The sequence below is a fragment of the Pseudorasbora parva genome, chromosome 22 (genome assembly GCF_024679245.1).
Source record: "Pseudorasbora parva isolate DD20220531a chromosome 22, ASM2467924v1, whole genome shotgun sequence".
Taxonomy (NCBI): Eukaryota; Metazoa; Chordata; class Actinopteri; order Cypriniformes; family Gobionidae; genus Pseudorasbora; species Pseudorasbora parva.
In genome coordinates this window covers 21,439,352-21,461,644 of record NC_090193.1, presented here as the reverse complement: position 1 = coordinate 21,461,644, position 22,293 = coordinate 21,439,352, and the positions used below count along the sequence as shown (strand labels likewise).

At 40.1% G+C, this 22,293-nt stretch overlaps 2 protein-coding genes across 3 annotated transcripts in view; one reads left to right on the top strand and one right to left on the bottom strand.

Annotated features, from left to right (window-relative positions):
- The first annotated feature begins 267 nt into the window (after nt 1-267).
- Nucleotides 268-1,362, top strand: id1 (inhibitor of DNA binding 1, HLH protein). Its single transcript, XM_067430998.1, has 2 exons — nt 268-737; nt 855-1,362. The coding sequence occupies exons 1-2, from the start codon at nt 387-389 to the stop codon at nt 888-890; spliced, it is 387 nt and encodes a 128-aa protein (XP_067287099.1). The 5' UTR covers nt 268-386; the 3' UTR covers nt 891-1,362.
- Nucleotides 1,363-3,470: 2,108 nt separating this feature from the next.
- ncoa3 (nuclear receptor coactivator 3) overlaps nt 3,471-22,293 on the bottom strand; it is a 58,886-nt gene continuing 40,063 nt past the window's right edge. For both annotated transcript variants that reach the window (XM_067431692.1, XM_067431693.1), the window contains 15 exons: nt 18,520-18,667; nt 17,917-18,416; nt 13,149-14,161; nt 12,848-12,974; nt 12,486-12,644; nt 12,158-12,376; nt 10,551-10,665; nt 10,028-10,199; nt 9,513-9,881; nt 8,362-8,463; nt 8,211-8,276; nt 7,847-8,030; nt 7,303-7,483; nt 5,475-5,658; nt 3,471-5,377 (listed from right to left, as the gene is read on the bottom strand). In XM_067431692.1, the coding sequence (XP_067287793.1) occupies nt 5,366-5,377; nt 5,475-5,658; nt 7,303-7,483; nt 7,847-8,030; nt 8,211-8,276; nt 8,362-8,463; nt 9,513-9,881; nt 10,028-10,199; nt 10,551-10,665; nt 12,158-12,376; nt 12,486-12,644; nt 12,848-12,974; nt 13,149-14,161; nt 17,917-18,416; nt 18,520-18,667 (3,551 nt within the window). In that variant the 3' untranslated portion in view covers nt 3,471-5,365. The remainder of the gene's footprint in view (nt 5,378-5,474; nt 5,659-7,302; nt 7,484-7,846; nt 8,031-8,210; nt 8,277-8,361; nt 8,464-9,512; nt 9,882-10,027; nt 10,200-10,550; nt 10,666-12,157; nt 12,377-12,485; nt 12,645-12,847; nt 12,975-13,148; nt 14,162-17,916; nt 18,417-18,519; nt 18,668-22,293) is intronic.

The following is a 22,293-nucleotide window of genomic DNA, read 5'->3' as shown; positions in this document are numbered from 1 at the left end:
CTGTTGATCCTCGACCACCCCCACCCTCCGCTTGATATGTCTGCTTCACCTGTGGAGTGCACGGACAGCTGGATATCCACAGATCATCCGCAGAAGACACACATTTGTTTCCATTTGTAACACCATCCCCCAAGCATATTGTAACTGCGATAACAGAGCCGCGCCGTCATTGGCTCCGCGCTCGACTCTGGTGAAACCCTATTGGCCCAGGCCTGCAAACACGAGTGTTTGGTGACGCCCATAATCCTTTATATACCGAACACCTCAGCACTGTAAGCATGTGGTGAACTGTCATCGCGCTCTCGACGACTCAAGAACTTTAAGGAGTACGAGCACATCGCTTCAACTCAATCTCTTTGACTTTATCGTCAACTTTAACAGCCAAAATGAAAGTTGTGGGACCTACCTGCGCGCTGAAGAGCGGCAAAGTCGGAGGCGAAGAAGTTGTCCGCTGCCTCTCCGACCAGAGCTTGGCCATCTCCAAATGCAAGATCCCGCTGCTGGACGAGCAGATGACCATGTTTCTGCAGGACATGAACAGCTGCTACAGCAAACTTAAAGAGCTGGTGCCCACGCTACCGACCAACAAGAAAGCCAGCAAGGTGGAGATCCTGCAGCACGTTATCGATTACATCTGGGACTTGCAAGTCGAGCTGGACGGCAAGAAGAACCAGAGCTCCGCTCCCCGCACTCCCCTCACGACGCTCAACGCGGAACTCGCCAGCATCTCCGTCGAGGTAAATATCGAATAAGCTAGATATTTTATGTACAAATAAATGGTGTATTCATAACAAGACTGTCTATCTGTCTGTCTGAATGACTCGACTCATGATGTATCCCCTGTTGTCTTTCAGAACGGCTGTTCAGACGACCGGATCATGTGCCGTTAAAGCGGATGCTCCCGGAATCACATCAACTGATCGAAGCTTCGCGAAGAACGAGCACGGCGCGCTGAGGTGATGACGATGATGGACCAGAACCGCCGTGACGCCTTGAACTGTGTTTGGAGAGTCTCATTCTCCTGTTGTAGAGGAAAACAACTTTCAGTAGAGAGTCACAAAACCAACATGGACATGAGAAGTGTGACGTGCTCTCTGAGATCTTCCCAAACATACCGATGATGTGTGTTAGCTGTGGAATCCATGGCGATTATTCACTTATAGTTCATGCATTTCCCTCTCGGTCAAAGTTTCTCCAATGTTTTCTTAACTCTTTAGAAAATCTTCTATTTTGTTGTAAATGTTTTCTCAGATTACTGAGCGAAAGAATGTATTGTATATTACAATGACTAATGAATGCTTTATTGTGTTTTTTACAATGTATATTGTTTTTTTTATTATTAAAACAAGAAAATGAGACCTATTTTGGACTTGGTGTATCCATTTTATACTCAAGAATGAAAGGTTATACTGAATTGAGAGAATGCTTGAGTTTAGTCGGTCTTTCTTTTTTACTGCCATTTAAAATGAGTTTCACAAGGTTGGAGGTCATTTAGCCTGTTAAGTAGGCTAACACATTAAAAAAAAAAATGCTATAGGCCTAACACTCATGTTACAACATTGTTACACAATTTCTGTCATTACAATTAGATTGAGTTTCAGTTTCAACTTAATTTACTTTTGTCAGTTAAACTGAAAGTGAACATATCACTGCAGATTGTAGAAAATAAATGAAACAAAATCAGCCATTAAACTCCCATTTTAGTGGGTTCACTTTTTTTTCATTATTTAAAAATTAAAATAGCCTAACTAAAAACAGACAAATTCAAATGGTCTACAGCCACATTTCATCTTAAAATATATAGGCCCTATCTAAGAAAATTAACGATATTGACCATAACAAGGAATACTACTAGGCTATACACAAAAAGTAGGCCTAGCCAAAGCCTATATGCAGCTGGGAGAGAGGGAACTAATCTTTCCTATTTGAAAAATATATATATTTAAATATATAATTAATAAAGCTTCTTAAATTGGTTAAGGATTGCTCCATTCTTTATTAAAGGTAGCCTTTTTTTTTTAGCTATTTGCAAACTCTCAAAAGTTTATAATTGCGCTTCTTTTTACGCATCCCTGTTTTAAATACGGGTAGCGGAAGGGTTAAGTGTTTTCCGAGAAAAAGGCAGTTCGTTATAAGATTTATTCCGTCTCCCTGGTGCAATGTTTTTCTCATTTCCCTGCGGTGTGATGCGCGCAGCTGCAGGCCTCGCGATGTGCGGCTCGGCCAGTGTGTGTGATTGTGTTTGTGTGATCGCTTTGTGCCAAGGGCAGGGGAGGGCGCAGACTGAGCGGCGCCGCCGCACACCTGGGGAAGTTCAGGTTAAATCGCTCCACATTCCTCGGCACACAGCTGATTGAAACATTAACAAACAGTAATCCGCAAGCCCGGGCTGCAGATGGGCCGGGAACACGGCCAAGGAACTCTCACTCCCTCTGTATAGTTTCCCACATACTACAACGAAAGCTTCTTTTAATAAGAACTTAGCGCATAAACATAGCGCCACACTATACAGCCAACTTTTCCACTAGAACATCAACTAAGCTTAACAGCACGCGCTTTGAAACCAGGAGACAAAAAGAACACGTTGTTTTCAGGCCAGTACGGGATATTTAAATTAATTATAGTTATAAAGTAGCCTACTCCCTCCCATCCCCAAATTAAAACAATTTCATGTTAATTAAGGGACGTTTAGCCTAGCATGTAATCAGCCCATTGAAACTTCTCTCAGAGAAACAGAAAACCGATGAATGATCTATAGACCAAAATCATTTTTAGTAAATCTTTATGCTAGGCTAATTGTTTTCATTAAAGGATGTTTACTTACAGTCTATTAATAAGACAATCAATTTTCAAGAATAACGTTTGTTTTGTGGCTGAGGAAGATCATTTTAAGCCTCTAGCGCTCCTCTGTGGTAACATTGTGAACTTTATTTTACCTTACACACACACGCACACACACACGTCGTGTGATAGACTTTTCGTTGACTTATTACTTTTTTTAAACAATATTCTCGGTACCTTTACAGAAACATTTCTAGATATTTAGATTTTCATTATTATTTAGTTATGTATTAAGCCACTTGAACCAGTTAAGATATGGGAGGCTGTATTACAACTGTGAAGACGTTTAGTAGGATGAGTTTTTTTAAATTATTTAGTAGTGATGATATTTATAAAAGTATTTAATTTACCTACTACTCTATTAAAAACTGTTTTGAGCCTTACAACAGTAAAGAGAACTTTAAATGTCCTCAGTTTCATGAAAATGTGCTGCATTCTTACAATAAAAACAAAAAACAAAACCTGATTTAGTGTATACCATTTTTACATACATGTCCTCTAATGGAGCACTTGTCAGATGTCACTTATTTCTCACTTCTCTTCTTCATCATCATCATCATCATCATCATCATCATCATCATCATCAAAAAAAAAAAAAGTAAGTACACACAAACTGCAGAACATACGGCTCACGTTTAAATAGAACTTTTATTTACAACAATATCAACATCAAGCAAAATAATTAAGTGTAATGTAATTTACATCCTGCAAAATGTGAGCTTATCTTCCATGTTCAACCAGTTCTGAAAACACACCAGAATAACCTCAATTTCCTGGAATTATCATTTCAAAATATACTTTGTCACAGTCAACAGTAATCTAGCGAAATGAACACATATGATCGTGTTGCTTTCCTGAAAAGCCTGACTTTTTATTAGTTTCCCCATTGTGTTTCATTCCCGCATTTGGGAATCCGCATTATTTGAAGTCACTGATGGTAAAAGACTTGACTAATGAAGCGGCCGAGGATCACTGCAATACAGAGATGCACGGATGAGCGTCTTGTTCAGAATGGATGGTACTTTTAAAAAGCACATCCGAAAGAGGCTCTTAAGTGGGTTAAGAAACGTTTTAAAACGAGGTGTATAGTTACAATTTGTCTTGGCAGTTCTGTAGATAATTCATAATCATTAAAATCTTACAAAACTTAAATCGAAGAGCGAATAAAACCGCATGATAGAGAAACCCTCCAAAAGCACAGACAATACTGCTAAAATATTAACTGGCCTCAAAAATAAAAAGGTATAATTGGTTTTGTATGTATACAGTATATAGTACAAAATCATAATATGTAGTAATATGTTCATATGATATGTACCTTTTACTCTGCGCATTTGCGCAAAACATATATAAATGGATACATTTCTGTAATCAAACGTGAGAAAACAGAAAAAGAAAAGACTGAAAAAATATCTTTGGATTGTGCATGTTTCTTAAAGGTAGATTTCTGAAGAACCGACAGTATGATACAGTGAGAAAGTGAGTTATTTGTCTTAGTAAGAGCTAGCTTAAAGAGCAACATCAAGCATAATCTTTGCGGATCATCTGAAAACTTGCACCATTTGTTTTTTGTTTTTCGGTGAGAAGAACAAATGGAAATTAAATGATGAAACTGTCACTGCATAAAACTTCTGCGAATAAAAAAAAAAGTGCCATCCAAACGTAATGGCGAATGTTGGAAATAAAGAAAAAGAAAGAAAAAGAGGTTGTGCTGGAAAAGATAAAAAATAAAATATTTTCTCCCTTTGATAAAAGTTAGAATAGATGTAAAACCCAGAGCATTATTGACCTAAAATATAGATAAGATGGACCTCTGCCCAAACTCTGTGCAAAAAAAGTATGTAGTAAAAGCATGTATGATACATATGTAGCATACAGTATTTACAATTCAAATCTTATTCACACACACAAAAAAAGAAAAATCCTGTCTAATACTGCAGTACCATTTGCTTTTTGTTGACACACCACTTTGGTGGATTGAGAGGAGGATTATTGCTTTGATATGCGTAAGTGATGAAGTTCTGGTGCTTACAATTCCCACGGTTTTCATTCAAACGAGGCTTGTCCGAAACAAATTCAAAATAGACAATATGCACATAATCGGTCTATAAGGCTAGAAAAGCAAGAAATATATTGCAACTATCCTTTTCCGTACTAGCCTTAAAATAAAGTGCTCCCCACACTGTCAAATTGTACCACAACCGGTCCTGCTCTGTTCCCCCTGGTGGTTATGTTGTGTACTGCAGTACAGCCACGTGGGACAGGAGAGAGAGAGCCTGCTGCACGCGCTACTGGGCATGTTCCGAAAAAAAAACCCACAGAGAAGGTTTGAGTCTCTCTCTTTCTCGCTCTGTCCCTTTCGATGTCTTTTTCTCTCTCTCTCACTCAGTCAAGTTTTCACTGAAGAGTTCCAGTGATTTCTCCTGTACGAGGCGGATTTTATAGCTTCGTGTTGACATTTCCTCACTGGACTGATGTGCGAGTCCGAGTTAGACTCCAGCTTTGACAGAGATGGCTCATCGCCTCAGCAGTACTTCTGTTAAACACATTATATACACACACAGATAAGTAAAAGTAACACAATGTGTTTGAATGCAGTTATGCAAATGTAACTGAATCAACGTGGTCTATACCGGATCGGGTCCCATTGGCATGCGACCCATGCCCATGGCATTCATGCCCATCTGGCCCTGCATTGGGGGCATCTGCCCTGCTCCGTTGCCATTTACACCCCCCTGCATGGAACCGTTCATCATCATCCCCCCGTACTGTCCCGGCGGCCCCTGCTGGGGATATTGCTGCTGCTGGGAATATGAACTAGGAAACGGATAAAACAGGAGAAAGATTTAAATAAAGACCATGACTGACAAGTTCGATTAATTCACAATTATTCTTGTTGTCTGAGAAGCTTTTAATTTATTTAGCAGTGTACCACAGCAGTGTTATTTTAGTATTATATATATTTATTTATATATATATTTTAAGTTTAATTTTAGTCATTTTGTTATTTGCTTTTGTGATTTTCATTAGTTTTTAATATTCCTTTTTTAGCTTTTTTAACTATTTTTGACCAAGACATTTCTAAGATTAAGAAAAATCTCTTTCCAGCTTTTATAGCTGGTTAAATATTAGAGATTGAGGATTTAGAATTGAGCACACCTACAAAATTATTTATTTCGATATTATAACCATAATATATAATAATAAATATGATATAAAACAATGACATAATATCTCAAATAAATATGAAATTACATGTAATTTTACCAAATTGAAATAAGCTTTATTGACACGACTTATAAAAGTATTGCCAAAGCATTGGCTATTACATAAGCAAGTCATTGTTTTGCAAGTAAACAAATATATTAATATATCTTTTATAAATCAAGAAATAACAAAAATGAAGACAATAATAATAATAAATAAATAAAGCTTTGTACATTTTTTTCTACATTCAGACAAGATAAGAATATTTCAGACATTAGTTTTGTCCACTGGCTGACTCTCTTAGTTTGTGGCATGCTGTTACATATTTTACTGCTGTTGTGATCAAGCTAGAGTTCTCCCCTAAAATATGATTAATATTGGTGAATTGCCAAATGCAGAAAAATGTATAGTAGATTTATATCTATATTTGTATTTATTTGTATTGAACTATTTTAATTTCCATAACATTTTCAAGACTTAAAGTGTTAGTTCACCCAAAAAAAAAAAAAAATGATGTCATTCGACACCCATAAGACCTCTGTTCATCTTCAGAAAACAAATGAAGATATTTTTGTTGAAATCTGATGGCTCAGAAAGGCCTTCAATGACACCAGTGTCATTCAACGTCATTTTGTTTTGAAATCGGCCATCACAATATACATCGTTATATAGTTAGTTTTTTATGCACAACATCTATCATTGTCACTTTTAATTTTGTCACTTCAAATTATTGTAGAACCACTGTAGTGAGATGGGCTTTGTAATGACGTCTTTAGTGCCTTTTATGGAGAGATGTCTTGAGCAGAGGAAATTACATCAGTGGCCAATGAAGGCCTTTCTGAGCCATCGTATTTCGTTAAAAATATCTTGATTTGTGTTCCAAAGATGAACGGAGGTCTTACGGGTGTCGAACGACATGAGGGCAAGTCATTAATGACAGAATTTTCATTTTTGGGTCAACTAACCCTTTATGGGCCAGCCGTCCACAACCAGAACAATGACTTCATTAGCACCCACACTAGCGAATTATATAGTTCTGTTTATTCTTAGCGCACACTGCAATTATGTCATCTGCTGCTTTAAAGTGATTACGATATTGTTTCTCTGTGCTGTGGATACTGCTATTCTTTTATGATTTTTAAAAACTATATATTTATTGTTATAGTTATCGTCCTAGGTGCTAACAAGCCTTTAAGTGGCATTTTTATTTAATCACAAAAAAACTTCCATGCTGCATAAGGGTTTATAACTTACTTATTCATTGGCATGGGTCCCTGTCCCCAACCTTTCATCTCTGCTGACTGGTACATGGGATTGCTTTGTGGGTGCTGTTGCATCATGGGATTCTGAGGGCCAACCATACGACCAGGCATCATATTGTTAGGGGGGCTGCTGCCGGTTCCCACAAATGAAGGGTCCCCCTGCTGGCCCATACCTGCAATCACAACACAGAAATATTTACAAGGGGAAAAAAGTGCATGGTGCATCATTAGATGCATTAGACAGGCTAATCGATATTCTTTTCCAATCAGGAGTGTTTCAAGCCTTTTCATTAGTACTCAGACACAGGTCCCACATAAAAAGGTGTGCCCATATTTTGATACAATTATAAATATATGGACATAAAGTCTTTCCCTGCAGTAGAAAGTCGTTCACAATCTGCCCGTGAGGGCGAAGAAACCTGTCAATCAAATGAGATCGCAGCAATAGCAAACCACAACCATCTAATCAATTCTCTAAAAAACAAAAGACGATGACTTTAGTTGTGAATGAGATCCCAATATGATAACTAGCATACCATAGTTGCCTCCATAGTTAAAGGCCTGCTGGCCGGGCGGGTTCATTGGGGGTCCTCCCATAGGATTGTCCATTCCGGTCGGAGCTGTGACATTAGGAGGGGGACTGAAGCCGCCAGCTGCAACCTGCTGCTGCTGTTGCTGTTGCTGCTGCTGCACCATCATCATCATCTGTCGTCTTCTCATCTGCAGGAAAAAGAGGACAATGGTAACATCTGAAAAGGGAAAAAACTAAGACACTGGTTATGATATCTAACATCCGTCTTGGTGTTTAGTGCATAAAATCGTATACTTTAGTTACACTATAAATTGTCATTGGGGAGTCGAGTATAATAAATACATATTTTGAAAATGGTCTGTTTATACCTCTGTTTGAAGATTTATCATTTCTCTGCTGCGCTGGGCCATCATTTGAGCGTTCAGAAAACTGGGCTGGAAAGATGAGGAAGGGTGATATTAGAGAGAGAAAATTAATATATCTATAAAAGATTTCAGATTTCAAAGGGAAAAAAAGTACCTGTCCACCCATGCCTGGTTGCATGCTAGGTCTCATGCCAGGGTTTCCAGCAGGGTTGTTATCTGGCCTCATCGCCATGCTCTGTCTGCTCTGGTTCAAAAACTGCAGCAAAGACACGTCCATATGTTATGAGATTTAATCAAGTAACATCGTTCATTACACCAGGGCTGCAACTTGCAACTATTCTGCTTGTGATAAATATAATGCTATGGTTTATTTAGAACCCAAAATATATGTTTAATTTAACCACCACCCCACACCCCCGAATCCCCCCGACTAGATTAAGTATCTGAAGTTTATCGACAATAGCAACATTTAATCATTCTCTTGCTGTTTTGGATGTTCTGTTCTGGAAGTATATTGATGTTGAAAGCACTGCTAATTTTGCAGTGATGTGCTTGGAAGTTACAATTTTACAGAACAAATATTATTATTTAAATATATATTTAATCTTTTTTTATTTATATATTTTTTTAAATTCCAATGTTCAGTTCCACATAGTGTTGATTTGATTTGAATTGTTTTGTTAATATTTATTACAACATTTTGAAATGACAATATTGTGTGAAAAATGTTTTCAATTGAAATATTCAATAAGGATATTATTCGATAAGGATTTTTCCGTCATTAGTTATTATTAATTAGTAGTCACAGCTTGTCTGGTTATCACAGAACAAGCTCAATTTAAGATTGAACACTGGTCTAGGGAGTCTGCTCTGTATTTTATACAGCACAAGAGGTGTGATAAACGAGCATTATTCAAATAGCTCTGTATGCAATTGGATAGTCCTTTAACCAATCAGACCTCTAGATTGTGTGATCAACGAGCAACCAATGACCCATCGCTTCTTCATCTGTCGTGTTAAACCCACCAATAGCGCACCAGGTGGATAAGCCAGTATGTGCTTAGTTCCCTCAAAAGTGAAGCAGTTTTTAGAAAAAAGAAGCAGTAGAAATAATGTACATGTTTCCAGATTGAGTTGCAGGGCGAAATCTAATCGCCGGCAGATCAGGCTGGGTTTACCCAGTCTAAGTCACAGCCCTACATTACACAAAATATATTCTGGGAAACTATCATTTTTAAAACATGGATCAGCTGTAAAGCCATGTTATACTTCCTCATATTTGTCAGTTGTAGTGCAACTGCTCACCTGCTGTCCCTGCAGTCTCTGCTGGAGCTGCAGTCGGAGCGGCTTCGTTGTGTTCACCATTCGAGGTCTCATCATGTTAGCACGAGGATGCATAGCACCCATACCACCCATTCCAGGAAAACCACCCTGCTGACTCATCTGACTCATCATGGGGCTAAACCCTGGTCCTGACTGCCCCTGCAGAGGACCAGGTCCAGGGCCGGGACCAGGGTTAGGACCAGGGACATATCCGCCCTGCATCCCCATGGATGGGGGACCTGGGTAGCCCTGCCCATACATGCCCTTGGGCTCCATACCCATAGAGGAGTCAGGCCCCGGACAAGGACCAGAGAAATGGTCTGACGGAGGGGGCTGGTCTGAACTATGACCCTAAAGGGAGAAGAAGAGCAAGATGTTGGTTATTAGGGAATGTGACTGGACGGCTGCTCTAATATCTCTAATGCCACAGGATTTATAATATATTGCTATTTATAAACTGAACAAATCTATTTCATGAAGCGGGGCACGCTGAGTACCTGGTTGATGAGATCCGGTATGCCAAGGGCACGGTCGATCTCCTCCAGGGCAATGACGTCAGTGTTGTTGAGTAGAGAGTCCAGCTGGTCCAGCAGAGCTCGCTCATCACTCTGACCCTCAGTGGTGGACGGAGGGACCAGAAGATCATCCAGAGAGTTATTAAATGGCAGCCTGTTATATAAAAAGCAAAGAGGATGCTATTGACTTTTGGGGTGTAACAACAATCTAAACATTGTTAAAAAAAAAATACTTGAGAAGTAATAAGATGCACCCACTTGTTTTAATATATCTTGAATTAAGGGAATTTGGATTTAAAGTACATTTTTGGAGTAATTCTAATTTTAAAAAAATCAGTGCTGTCTTATAATTTTGAGGTTTTCTGACATGAAGCTTTGAGGCTTAGGGGAGATGATGTGATAATATGGTCCATTTTAACGAATAAGCATTTGAAATCAATCGAAAGCCAGCAAATGAACTAAAACTAGTGTAAACAAAAATCTAGTGTAGCATCGTTTAATTGACCTGTTTGCATTCTGTGGTCCCTCCATTCCCATCCCACTGTCTGGCCATGAAGGGGACTGTGGTGGTGGTGCCTGCCCTCGGAACGAATTCATCCCCATACCTACATCATAAGGCCCTGCGAAAACAACACCACGCAGTTTGAAAGGGCTCATCTCATATACACTGCTTAAAAAGATTAAAGGAACACTTTGAAAACACATCAGATCTGAATGGGGAAAAATATCATGCTGGATAGCTATACTAATATGGACTGGGTAATGTGTTATGAACAAAAGGATGCCACATCGTTTTACGGAAATTAAAATGATCAACCTACAAAGGACTGAATTCAAAGACACCCTGATAATCAAAGTGAAAAAAATTATGCAGCAGGCTAGTCCATCTTGCTTATTTTTTATTGCAGCAACTCAAAATAGTACTCAGTAGTTTGTAAGGCCCCCCCTTTTGTATGGTTTGTATGCTTGTATGCATGCCTGGCAACGTCGGGGCACGCTCCTAATGAGACAACGGATGGTGTCCTGGGGTATTTCCTCCAAGATCTGGACCAGGTATCACTGAGCTCCTGGACAGTCTGAGGTGCAACCTAGCGCCGTCGAATGGACAGGAACACAATGTCCCAGAGGTGTTGTTTTGGATTTATGTCAGGTAAGCGTGGTGGCCATTCAATGTTATAAATACTTTCATCCTACAGGAACTGCTTGCATACTCTGGGAGGAACCCAGGACCGGCAATGGAGGAGCAACATGGCGACCGGCATTCGAACCCCTCACCCGTGTGTATTTTCAATGGCATATTATAAACTTACGAGAATACTTTATAACTTGAAAAAAGCTAATATACATTAATTGTTTGAATTTTGTATTAAAACTTGACAAATTTGGCATGAGATTTATTTGGCCAGAATGAGAACGTGAGTCAGAGCCTAAAAACGTGTGCCTCACGCCAAATGTCCGACAGTTGGCAACTGTTTTTCCTGCTCGATGTAGTTTTGTGTTGCAGCCACAGGATGGCAGCGACAGAGGACTGAGACAAGATCTGTACTTGAGCAATAGCGCAAACTCGTTCTGAATATTTTGAAGCCATATACACTGAATATTCTCTTTCGTGATGAAAAAGTGAAGACGATTGTTGGCGAAAATTAAGAGAGATTTTATCTTAGATTTTATGCAAAACATTTTAGTCTCGTCCTTTTTCGTCAACAATAATGAATGTTAATTTAGTCTTAGTCAGCGTTTTTGGACATTGGTGCAGTCTCGTCATCGTCTCGTCTTAGTCATGGAAAAAAAGGTTGCTGACAAACATATTTCATCTCATCTCGTCTTGTCTCACGAAATGAACACTACTGTAAAACCATTTTTGTTTTGGGTGTTGTCTCATTGTTGCCCATCTAGTGCGTCTGTTGTTTGTTTCATTAACACCAAAGCAGCTGAAACTGATTAACAACCCCCTCTGCTACTTACCTGACCAGATCAATATCCCAGGATTTTAACTTACTTGATGCTATTCTCTGATTAAAAAGTGTTCTTATAATTTTTTTGAGCAGTGTATTACCAGTTGTAATATGCCCGAACTGCTGGATTTTAGTTATTCTGATTAACAGCACTTACCCATATCCATCAACTGCTGCTGCAACATGGATCTGGTTGCAGGAACGCTGTTGGATCGGTTAACCATGGGTCCTCCCATCATGCCCTTAGGATTGTGGTCCATACCTGCACGACCCATGCCAGGGTGTCCAACAGGGCTGCCGGCGGAACCAGACATTCCCCAATCCGCACCTGCCATCGGGGGCCGATTAGGCATTCCCATTGGCCTGTTTGGACCTCCTGCGAACAACATGGTGGGAACGTTAAAATTCAGCTATAGAATGAATATATACATGGTTTGACAGTTACATTTATATACTGTAAGTAATGTTGAAAATATGAGACTCACCCATGCTTATCTGGTTTTCAGTGTGCTCCTGTTTGACAAGAGAGGAAGGGGCGCTCCTCCTACCCGTCATGCCCGGCCCACTCAAGGGTTTACCATCGACAGACACTGCCCTCTGGAAGGGCACACGTTGACCAGAGCCCATACCAACAACTTCCCGGTCTGGAATGCACAATTACATATACAATTTGCATTAAGATTAACATAATGGGGAGCACTTTTGGTAATCTACATTGTCATCTGCAGTTACCTTTAAAATATTTGTCCAGTTCATTTTCTGTTGAAGTTTACATGTTGTCATCTAGTCAGATAAAATTTTCAACATCCCCTTCTGGCTTTGAGGCCCTCGAGGTGTTGTGACTCACCATGTGCGGTGCTGTTAGGTCCATTGCCTTGCTTATTGCCCCCTTCCATCCCTCCATTTCCAGAATCACCAAACATTCCAGAACCAGAACTCCTCAGTCCTCCAAGAATACTCTCCAAGTTATCCAGCTGTAAAGACAACACAAAGGGATTGATGTTAGAATAATAAACAAATAAATATGAATTGGATCCAAGTTTTGTATATTCATGATAAATATAAATGAATGTTTTCATTTAAATAAATAAAAAAAATATAGGATTGATTTGATCTATAAACCTCCCAAAAAAGTCAAACATAAATACCTCATCGGGTGGTTCGATCTTGACTTTGCCCTCCTGGTTGTTAGAATTGGAGGTTGTGACCCCTGACCCCTGCCCTCCAGTGGCCCCTCTCCCTTCCAGCTCTTCCAGCTTTGGCTTGACCTCTGTGGCGTTGGGCTCTTTGGAGTCATCCTTATTGAGGAGGTAGTGAAGAAGGGCTTGGGGCTTCTTTCCTTCTTTCGGACTGAGCTGCTCCTGTTTGAGATCCAGATTCCTCCCTTCAGCGCCTGGGTGCTCCGAACCAAGTGAGGACTTACCAGTGGCCTCGGCTGTGATGCGAGCCACCTCATCGGGTGTGTTTCCATTTTGAAGAAGCTTGTGGAGTATCTTGTGTTTTTCCTGTAAGGTGTGAGTACCGTGATGTCCACTGGGACAAGCCGTGGACGATACTCCTCCCGAGCCTTGCTGATTTAGGTTATTCCCTGATGATGAACCGGATGAGGAGGACACCCCCGTCGATGAAGGACTCATCATGCCATTTCCTGCCTCCTTTGAGTCGGAACCCATTGGAGTGGAGGCGCGACCTGGGACGGGTCCACCGGTCGCAGTCCCAATACCAATCTCTTCAGTCGGGGATGTGAGCAACTGAAGTAACTTTTTGTGGCCCTTTCCGTCAGGGACTCTCCGGTTGACTTCCGCCCCAGTGGAACCATCCTTGTTGGACTGACTGTCCGGTTTTTCCGTGGTCATTGATGAAGAGGCCTGTTGTTGATCCAAACCTGTGCTGTGAGCACTTGACGGACTCTTGGAGTCACCAGCGCTGGGTTTGTTGGTGCCGGTCGGGCCTTGTTGACTGGACTGGGTTGAGTTGATGCTGGGAGAGCTGTCAGATTTGTGGGCGGGTGAGTTGAGAGCTGAAGGTAGAGAAGAGCCAACACCTTCACTTATGGCCTGGAGGGCATTCAGTGAGCTGCTAGAAAAGGTGTTCCCAACTGATGAACCAGAAGATCCACCACTGCCGCCCATACCAACAGGACCCATGGGAGAGTGCATGCCTGAGACATCGACAAAGTAAAGAAGTTATAGCTAAATCTAAAGTTTTTTTTCAAATGGAGCACTAAAATCCTGTAAGTTTCAGAGCTGAAAACTTTAAAGTCAAAGAAAAGCTTTTATAGATACCCGGCCCAGAAAACGATCCTATGCGCATCTATATGTCATAGCGCTACGAAACTCACCTCTAATGCACGTCTAATTCAGTAGCCTGCCCACCGACTCATAAAGGTGATCAGCTCATGCTAGCTAGCCAACAACAATAAACATGCCAAAGAATATAGCAAGATATTGCGCTATTCCTGGTTGTGGAAGAACACAGTTGCTGCTATGGGTATGCGATATCATCTAAGACAATATCCTAATTGTTGTTTTAACAATGTGCGATCTGACATTATCGAGTATATCCTTCACACACACACACAGAGAGTGTGCGTGCGCAATGCGCATACAGTACATGACTAGTGCGGGTGCACTCTTTCACTGCACGTGAGTCTACATTATTTAATATTTTTAATAAATATCACAGGAAGAATCCAGATATAAGCATGATAAATGTAATATTGATTTTATACAAGTTTGCTAAACAAGAATTTAATATTAAGTGACTAACATTTTAGACACCATATTGCCCATTACTCTATTTCGCCAATGAGAATAACGTTCAAAACAAAGTCACAGCACTGTAATTGCGTCTCTCAGCAGCACACGTGGTGTTTCCTTACTGAGTGAATCAGCTTTTTGAACAAATCTGTTGAATCAGATTTGTTCAAATCAAGGTTTGTTCAATCAGTCAGCTGATCACCAGCACCAAGGTACAGGCACAATAACACACCCTGTAAAATATTGTCTAATTATCATTATCGAGAAAATCCCTGAAAATATGAATATAATTTTTTGTCAATATTGCACACCCCTAGTCGCTGCATAAGCTTCCTTCGGATCCTAATATTAGGAATGTGTGATTGAACTTTATTTTTAATGAAGTTCCAGCTCACGTGGGGAAGACATTTGTGTGTTCGCTTCATTTCACTGCGGAATCGCTTGTAAACAAATCTCAGGTCAATGCTGGATTTGTAGACAGTTGAGATTAAAACAATGCTGATTGTTCTATATTGGATCCGACAGGAATGGTGCAACAACAAACTTATGTGAGTAAAACATTTTAGTTAGTTTTTTATACGTAATAGTATTGCATTGTCCTATGCTTTTTCCAGACGGGATACCAAAACATAAGCCAGTCAGCAGGCCGATTAATTTAAAATAGTGAAATAATATTCCTTTCTTGATCTGTGCTGTACTCTCTCTCTTGATTTGATATTTGAAGGGCGTGTGTGTGTGTGTGTGTGTGTGTGTGTGTGTGTGTGTGTGTGTGTGTGTGTTTGCGCTTATATCGACTGATCGGATGGGTCATGTGGTCATGTGGTCATGCGGGTGGATGAGAAATAAATCATTGTGTTTGTTTGATAAAGAAGTTTACGTGCCCTGTGGTTGAGAGAATCATTCCAGTTGCCGCTTTCAAAACAATCCCTCCCTCATGAGAACTGACAGGGGCATATATATGACAGGGGAGCTGAAGCTCATTAAATATGCAATATACTTCCAAGTCTCCAGTGTGGCAGTGTGCAGAAAATAGCCTGTTACTTATTAGTTATGAAGTTTTTGAATGTAAAAACCACACGAACATCATTAGTTGACCTCAGACAACAGTATAATCAAATTTAAAAAGCCAGTTCATGACACCTTTAAGGTTAAAGCATAAGCTTTTTATCATACTGATGATTTTATCATCAGCATGCGTGTGTTGTCCAAACCAAGTTGAGGAGAACTCATGTGAAGGAATAAAGAGACATGCAGCTCTAGTTTAAACGAGTACAAGGACATTTTCATTGGTGATAACTTCTGGAGCGAAAAGGCGCAGATAATGTGCATGTATTGAGTGCCAGTGTTCACACACACTATCAAATGGAGCATACTTTGAAAGGCTGTGTATTTGCCTTATGCATACGCTAAGCATTCACGTCAAAACTGAAGTATATTTTGGGCTTAAAAGACAAAATACTACTAGAATATTTTATTAGGCCAATGAAATCTGGAAACTTTTCACATTTTCTGTGATGGTTGAAAGAGAAATATCTGCAAAACTGATTTAAATACAATTATATTTGTTAAAATACCAATTTTAAAAACAAATAGACAACCATCCCTATTTACTGAGAGCATTATAAAATTATCTAAAAATTTTAATAAACATAAATAATACATTTTAATAATACATAAGGTGCTTGGAATATGTAGAACCAATAGTAAGAATTTTGACCGATTGACTCAGTTATCAGTTAAACGGTTAAAAGGTTTTTTTATTTTATTTATTTTTTTACTCACAGGGCGCGTCAAAACATGCAACGAACCAGACGTGCCGACACAGACATGTTTCATAAAATAAAGCAATGGGAAAGAAGCATACTGTGTGGGACCATTTCGACAGAAAGTTACGGGCAAAATAAGCTATGCGGTATTACAATACAGCAGTAGTATACAAGCTCCTGACTGGTGGAGGAAAGCAAATGAAAGTCGCTTCCAAAGGCTGACCGCTCTAGCGAGACGTCTCTGTATTCCCCGGGCATCAGTGCCATCTGAAGCCTTGTCTAATGCTTTTCATAATGTGTTTTTTTCCGACAGCTTATCAAAAATCTCGGCCCGAGTCCGACTGGAGCAAAGTTTTTGGGGGTTTTTTTTGGCTTACATTGTTGCAGCCATTAAAATAGTTCCGTTTTTACTGTCAAAGAACTTATATTTAATTTTGTTTATTTGTTAAGTTGATTTAGAAAAATTATTTGTTTGTTAAATGATCAAGTTAGCACCACCATCATATCTATCTGACTACAACATAACACACTCTCACACACGTACATTTTTTACCCATTTGCCAGGAGTAAAATGTATGGGTTAAACATGGTTTAAACAACCAGATTCATTTACACGTGTCCAGTTTTGTCTGAAATGCTTTCAGACCACCTTCTGAATTGGTTTGTTTCAGTAATCAGATTAATACGTCTCGAAAGAATCTCGGAAGGCATTTAGGCCTACTCCTGGTCGTTTCGCAATCAGATAGATACCTGGTCAGAGAAAACGAATGAAGGAACCAGTTGTAAAAAGGCCATAACCATAACATCCAACTGCTGCTGGACTCTATATGTGCGAGTCATGTCTTGACAGTCGCGTAAGCATGGTCTCATGTTGTTTCCACCAGCGCAGCACATCGTTACTTTTAATTAATAAAATAAATATAAAACGAAAGGGGAAGCCTAAAAAAGGTCAGAAGCCCGGCCCGCGTTTAGGTATGATGTGAAAATTGGCCCGAAGCCCGGCCCTATAGGGGCGTAAAAAAGTCGGGTCCCGTCAGGCTCGGGCATAAATGCAGTGCTCTATGGTGTGAATATAGGTTCTGTTGTTGAGCTGTTCTGTATTCTGCTGTTTGCAATAAACGCTAAATAAACGCTTGAAAAAAGTCTTTTTAATGGGTCACAGACACTCGTAAATTGTATTTTTATGTAATGCCAATTCATTATAATCTTACCAGTTAACGGATAATAATCGATTAATGAGCATCGGTTGTCGGTCGGGAAAATTAACCGAAATTAGCATCCCCATTTTGAATGCTGTGGAACCGAGCAGAGCTTTCTATTGAATTCTGTTTTCATTCCACAGGCCTAGTATTCCATTAATTTAATCTAAACAGCAAAAACAGGACACATACCTCCAGGAGAGAAAGGACTTGCACCCATTTTAGGACTCCCTCGTATCCGCGGCGACCCTATGAGGTTCTGTTGAGCAGGATTCATACCAGGACTTCCTTGTGAGGGACTTGTCATGCCCATTCCATAGCCACCACCATGAAACTGACCCTGTTGTTGGTGCTGATTCATGCCAGGATGGCCCATCTGATTCATAGAGTTCATCTGATTCATGGAGTTCATCTGATTCATAGTGCTCATTTGATTCATGCAATTCATCTGATTCATGTTCATTTGATTCATTGAATTCATCTGGTTCATTTGATTCATCTGATGCATCGGGTTCATTTGATTCATCCTGTTGCCTGGGCCGTACATAGGTCCTCCTCTGGGTCCCATGTGACCTTGCTCGTTCATGCCGTAGCCCCTGGTATTACCCATGCCCATCTGGGCATTCGGATTTGCATTGCCCATAACTGATCGCATTACACCACCCTGGTTAGGTCTGTATCCATTTTGCTCCCTGCGTGAAAGAGATTGAGATGAGGGCGAGGACAGCACAGAGGTATTTTCATGTAAAATCAGAGTAGTGTTTAACTGTTGGCTTTGGGCAGATTTGCACAAACCTCTGCAGAAGATGGGTAGAGAGGAATGTGACTGGGTCGTTGGTGACTGGGTTTCGGCATAGTTCGCTACGTGTTTGTGCCGTTACTGGAGTGCCATCTGACAAAGAGAACCGATAGGGTGGAGTCTCTGCTCTGCCATGAAGAAACGCTGAATAAAAAGGGGAAAAAATCATTATTTAAAAAAATGATTAAATCTGTCAATTTCACACTGCATGCAAAAGCAGCATTTTACAGAATTCACACTTCCATTTTGTCCTTCAAAATCCTTTCCCCAAGACCCTTTTACTTAAAGGGGGGGTGAAACACTCAGTTTCAGTCAGTGTCATGTCAATCTTGAGTACCTATAGAGTAGCATTGCATCCTGCATATCTCCGAAAAGTCTTTATTTTTTTAATAATTATATAAGAAAGATGCGCTGTTCCGAGTCTTTCCGAAAAAAGCCGAGCGGGTGGGGGCGTGTCGTGTGAGCGGAGCTAAATAATGACGTGTGCAGCAGCGCGCTGTGTGTTGAGTCGAGCGTCATCCCTAACAGCGGTAAAAAAACTTTATTCAAAAAAAAAAATATGGCTTTTAATCAGATACAGCCATACATCTATGATCCGGAATCAGACCCAGAGGCTGCAGTTGAACAGGAGCAGCAGCAAAAACGACTAGAGCAGGACGTCTGTATGTGGTAAGTTACAAGTTATACACTAACTATATAATATGCTTAGCGGCTTGTGTTATTTACATATTTATACTTGAATTATATCGTCGTATTTTTGTCTTTGAAGGTGTACATGTGGGAAGTGCAGTTGTGCACGTGTGTTTGTGTGTTTACGCGTGGTTTGTGTAGACAATTGTAACGTTAGTAAGCGGACTGGTTTTGCACCGCAGGCTAGTGTTTACATAGATAGACACGGAATAGTAGCGCATTTGAATGAAGAAGCGCGCTTATTTAGTTCAACATATTTCCCCCCTTTGTGTATTGTTGTTTGGAGTGCTTTTACAATACACAAACATAAAGTTACACATATAGTGGCCAGCTAAACAAATGTACACGCACTACACATCGCATGCTCCATTGATCAATTAACTATACGTGATCATGTTTGGGCTACTTGATGAGCATAGGCAAAGACACAGACATTTGAAGCACTCTTACTCACAGCCTGCGGTTCTAACGTTAGGACCTTTATCGTTGGGACTGCTCCATCCTTCAGCATTAGGCGATTGGAAAAGCCGGCGTCAAGCTGGGCCTTGTTTATGAAACAGTCGGCACCGAAATGCAGCGAACAGATATAAACATTCGCGCAACTCAGTTGCTGATCCGGAAAAGCAAATTACATCCACTGTTGCCTTAACGCGGGGTTTTTGGCGAATCTGTGCAGGACTGTCTTGGTCTGGCAACCAAAAACCCACTTTTTTGGTGACATTGTTATGTGCTATGTGTAATTGTCACCTGTCCAGCATCCTACAAACCAGCGTTTTGATGGGCATAGCCTGTTGCTTTCGCTCTCTCCCTCGCTCTCTCTCACGCGCTTCCGGTAGAATTGTCCGTAAGGCCCATACAAGGAAATTCCGCCCCCACTAACGTCAATGGGGACGCATGATCTCAAAAAACTTGCCGAAACTTATGACTAACCGGAAGTAGTATTTTTGACAAAGAAATACTCCCATCAAACGTCCACCTTAACTTTTGAAACTTTGTCTATGTTTAGTATGGGATTCCAAATCTTTAACAGTGTAAAAAGATCAGTATGCATGAAACAGCATTTCACCCCCCCTTTAATTTAAAAGTCAAACTGTGCAATGGATGCTTTTCACAGACTGTGATGACACATTACCACAGTTATTATTAAAAAAAAAAATTAAGTCAAAAAAGAAAAGAAAAATGCACACATCAAAATAGCTTTATTCACCTTTCGGTCCCATGACCATCATCAGGTATACCATTTTTTTAAATTTGCGATCTCTTTAACTTTTTGAAGTGTCAAAGTTTCAGTTGCGTAACTGTCAATGGAGGGAGAAATCTCTCAGATTTCATTAAAAAGATGTGTTTGAAGATGAACGAAAGTCTTATGAGTATGGATACTCAAAAGACTTTCGTTAGGGGTATAAGTATAGTTGAGTATACTCCAAAGAATCTTTTATGCTAAAAAGGTTCTATAATGGCCAGAAAGAACCCTTTTGGCACTTAAAAAGGGTTCTTTATTCTCTTGTTTTGGGGGAAAATAACAAAAAAAACTTTTGTTTTGTAAGTTTTTGCTTAAAAAAAAAAAATTATTTAGCTTCCATTCACCAATTACATTTCCATAATGTAATGATACAAAGTAAACTTTCATATATTTTAGATTCATTGCACACCAACTGAAATATTTCAGGTCTTTTATTGTTTTAATACTGATGATTTTCCAGACTCTGGCACCTTGATTTCCGAATGACATTTTAGCAACAGTCCAGTGCTGCTTCTCTGTAGCCCAGGTCAGGCGCTTCTGCCGCTGTTTCTGGTTCAAAAGTGGCTTGACCTGGGGAATGCGGCACCTGTAGCCCATTTCCTGCACACGCCTGTGCACAGTGGCTCTGGATGTTTCTACTCCAGACTCAGTCCACTGCTTCCGCAGGTCCCCCAAGGTCTGGAATCGGTCCTTCTCCACAATCTTCCTCAGGGTCCGGTCACCTCTTCTCGTTGTTCAGCGTTTTTTGCCACACTTTTTCCTTCCCACAGACTTCCCACTGAGGTGCCTTGATACAGCACTCTGGGAACAGCCTATTCATTCAGAAATGTCTTTCTGTGTCTTACCCTCTCGCTTGAGGGTGTCAATGATGGCCTTCTGGACAGGGTCGGGTCGGCAGTCTTACCCATGATTGCGGTTTTGAGTAATGAACCAGGCTGGGAGTTAAAAGTTTTTAAAAGCCTCAGGAATCTTTTGCAGGTGTTTAGAGTTAATTCGTTGATTCAGATGATTAGGTTAATAGCTCGTTTAGAGAACCTTTTCATGATATGCCAATTTTTTGAGACAGGAATTTGGGGTTTTCATGAGCTGTATGCCAAAATCATCAGTATTAAAACAATAAAAGACCTGAAATATTTCAGTTGGTGTGCAGTGAATCTAAAATATATGAAAGTTTAATTTTATCACTACATTATGGAAAATAATTAACTTAATCACAATATGCTAATTTTTTTAGAAGGACCTATAATCTGCCAATGAGGCAAGTAAAATAATGTTGTTTTAAGATTACCCCACTGGCAGATTATTTTGCTTATTTTCAGCAAAAACACTCTCAATTTTGAGTTATTTTTTCCCAAAACAAGACAATTACTTTTGCTTGTCTAGCAAATACTGCTTGTTTTAAGCATTTTTAGATGTTTGGACTAGAAACAAGACAAAAATACTAAGTAAGAAAATAATTTTTTGCAGTGAACCTTTTAGGAGTTCCAAATACGTAGCGCCGATAGAACCTTTTCTTCTAAGAGTCTGGAATGACATCAGAGTGAGTAAATAATAACTTTTCTGTCCGCTAGAGGTCGCCTATTTGTTTGAGCCAAGTTTGAGCGCATAATCTTGGGACATGTGGTCTTCACCTCACAGCCGGTGGAAAAGAATCGGGATAGGACTCGGGGAGAAATCATGTTCATGGATGCAGTTATTAACATTACTGTAGTGTGAAGCAGAGCAGGGGCGAGCGTTTTGGAGCTGAACGAGGTCGCTGGAGTGATTGCTAATGAGAGACGAGTGAGACACGGCTCACAAGCACCGGGACTTTTATTATGCCACAGTCGCCTATGCC

Coding starts and splice junctions, on each gene's coding strand:
- id1 (XM_067430998.1), top strand. CDS start 387: ATGAAAGTTGTGGGACCTACCTGCGCGCTGAAGAGCGGCAAAGTCGGA. Junction 738..854: donor TCGCCAGCATCTCCGTCGAG/GTAAATATCGAA, acceptor GTTGTCTTTCAG/AACGGCTGTTCAGACGACCG.